At 37.1% G+C, this 3129-nt stretch overlaps 1 protein-coding gene across 1 annotated transcript; it reads right to left on the bottom strand.

Annotated features, from left to right (window-relative positions):
• Positions 1 to 557: 557 nt before the first annotated feature.
• Positions 558 to 2875, bottom strand: LOC142619212 (pentatricopeptide repeat-containing protein At5g48910). The gene has a single exon (XM_075792282.1). The coding sequence runs from the start codon at positions 2698 to 2700 to the stop codon at positions 784 to 786; it is 1917 nt and encodes a 638-aa protein (XP_075648397.1). The 5' UTR covers positions 2701 to 2875; the 3' UTR covers positions 558 to 783.
• Between the last annotated feature and the right edge of the window lie 254 nt (positions 2876 to 3129).

The following is a 3129-nucleotide window of genomic DNA, read 5'->3' as shown; positions in this document are numbered from 1 at the left end:
TGGATCAGGGCTTGTAACTCTACTATTAGCTTTAACAAACTTAATTATATTATGTCAAAACTTAAACCACCAAGTAAGCACCGGTCCATTTCTCAACATAGAATTGAGTTAATTCAAGTCAAGGATTCACAATTAGATGAGAGGTACTTATAAAATAAACACAATTAGATTAGAGGAGAACATCTTTTAGATGATATTATTTCCAATTACTTTTTTTTTAAAAAGGTTGCAATTACTTGTGTGTCACCTTATATACAAAGCTTCCAAGTTCCAACCAGTACAATGCAAACTTGCACATTTGCATCTACGTATCTAAAAAAATACCTATTTTACACGCAAAAATTATTTTTATCTATTTTACAACTCACTGAACATTTCCGTTCTTATTTTTCAACCCTATTCATTTATTTATTCATTTCTCTCTCTTTCACTACTTTTCTATCTCTTCCTTTGAAACAAACCAAATAAAATCAAATAATTTTGTTTTACAACCATGCTACAGTGTTCATAGTTGCTAAAATGTATTAGCAATAGCAGCCTGGAAAAAGCTGTTTTGGGTTTCTGAGAATATAAAATAGCAATTTGGAGAGTTTTACACCCCCAATGTTAATGCTAATAGACATACATCCACCAAATGGATACAAGCAAGGCTCAATTTTGAAGAAATAAGACATTGAATACAATTGGTATGTCCATGTAATGTTCTAAAATATTTTGAATAAATTGTTTATACAGTTGCACCAGAGAGTTGAGACTGCCAAATATGTACATATGATTGAGTTATTACCAGTAATCCTTACATGAACAAGACCCATGCTCAAAATGGTGAAAGCGCCTCCGGTCACGTATGATTATCTTACGTTTGTAAATTTTTGAGATTAGTTTCATTGAGGAGTGACAATCTTCACATATGCGTAGGTTCTTCACAATCCAAAGTGGTGTATGAGGACTCGTACAGATTAAGCCAAAGGCAACTGCAATCTTCTCACTATGATATTGCAAGGCACTTTCTTTTTCTTCTTCATCCAAGTTGAGCAAGACTTGTGAGGTGTCTGGCCTATAGCCTATCAACCTTAATTGGTTGGCAATTTCATCCAACATTGAATGGATTTCTTTGGCTCTAGAATGGGAGTCATCGTCTACTAGAAACTCATGAATTTCTCCGTCAAGCTCTATCCAACTGCATCCAGGGTCTTTCCTTATGTCCATCTCCTTCATCATCAACCTCACACGTGCAACTGCCTCCCAATTTCCTGAAGACGCATACATATTTGAGAGAGCCACATAAGACCCGCTATCATGAGGAACCATATCCATCAAAACCTTTGCAACTCGTCTGCCCATTTCTATGTTACCATGAATCTTACAAGCACCAAGTAAGGCTTTCCAGATCACATCATCTGGCTTGATTGGCATGTTTAAGATAAGCTCTTCAGCTTCTTCGAAATGTCCAGCACGACCTAATAGATCAACCATACACCCATAATGTTCAATTCTGGGTTCAAAGCCAACTGCCCTAACCATGTGGCTGAAAAAGGATCGCCCCTCTTCCACCAAACCAGCATGGCTACATGCACTCAACACACCAATATAAGTAACATCACTAGGTGTCACTCCAGATCTTTCCATCCTTGAAAAATAATCAAGTGCATCGTTTGCTCGACCATGCATTGCGAGTCCACCAATTATTGTGCTCCAAGTGATTGCATTCTTTCTTGGCAATCTCTCAAAAACTTGAAGTGCCTTCTCAATGCTCCCGCACTTAGAATACATATCAACCAAAGCAGAACCAAGAACATTATCAATTTCAATCCCATTCTTCTCCGCATACAAATGTACCCATTTCCCCAACTCAAGTGCCCCGAAACATGAAATTGCTGGCAGAACACTAACCAAAGTCACATAATTTGGGCACACATCTCCCATCTGCATCTCACGAAACATCTCTATTGCCTCCTTAAATAAACCATTTTGAGCATACCCAGATATCATCACATTCCATGACACTACACTTCTTTGAGGCATGCTATCAAACAATTCCCTAGCAGCACCAAACTCCCCAAGTCTCACATACCCATCAACCATTACATTCCATAAAACTACATTACCCTCTTCCTTTTTCTTATTATTCCTCACAACTTCATCCCCTTCGTCAAATTCAATCAAATTCCTTATAAACAACAAATGGGCATCCTTCATAACCCCACACATCACATACATCCTAACAAGATTGCTAACTACAAACTCATCACTATCCAGTCCATACTTCACAACCAACCCATGAACTTGCATCCCTTCTTTAAGCCTCGACGTTTGGGCACAGGCTTTCAACACAGAAGGAAATGTAAACTGATTGGGTTCCACAGAAGCATCACAAACCATTTGGAAGAACAACAACAAGGCAGACAGTGGTTTACCATCGTCATTGCTCTCAGCAAGAGCTCTGATTATAGTGTTCCAAGAGAAGCAATTTGGTTGGTGCATTTGGTCGAATACCTTGCGTGCGTAATGGATATCACGGTTATTCGAAAGAGCACAATATCTGAGAACCTCGGCAGCAGCCAGAGGGTCGTGGATTTGAGCGGTTTTGATCATATGGGCATGGACTTGCTTCAAGTGTTTGATGGTTTTGCAGAGTGTGATGTTTGGGAAGAGTGAAGATGGGTGAGATGGTGGTGTGGTGTATATTGTGGAATTCATGGATCAGTATGAGTATCAGTCAGAGGTTGAGAAGAGACTTGTTTTAGTTAGTTGTGGATGATTCTCTGTTGGAGATAACTGTTATAACTGTAAATGGTCTTTAGTCTTTCCAATCTCATCTAGTGGAAATGAAGGATTTATCTTTTTATTTATTTTCAGTGAAAATAGAACTAAGGATTTGATTCATTTGAAAAATCACACTAGAATTTACTTTGATTTCTGTCTTTCTTTTTATGAACCTATTATCATTTAATTTTTGGATATCGTTTTTTTTTTTGAGTAATTGGATTTATTGTTAAGTGAGAAAAAAGGGAATGTGAAATTCAAAAAAAAAAAAAAAAATTGCTTGCTAGACTAGACATTAAATATATATACTTTATATCATGTTTGATACTAGATTCCTAACTTTTAAATTGTTTATCAATTTAG

The sequence above is a fragment of the Castanea sativa genome, chromosome 12, assembly GCF_040712315.1.
Source record: "Castanea sativa cultivar Marrone di Chiusa Pesio chromosome 12, ASM4071231v1".
Taxonomy (NCBI): Eukaryota; Viridiplantae; Streptophyta; class Magnoliopsida; order Fagales; family Fagaceae; genus Castanea; species Castanea sativa.
This window is presented reverse-complemented; position numbering and strand designations above follow the sequence as displayed.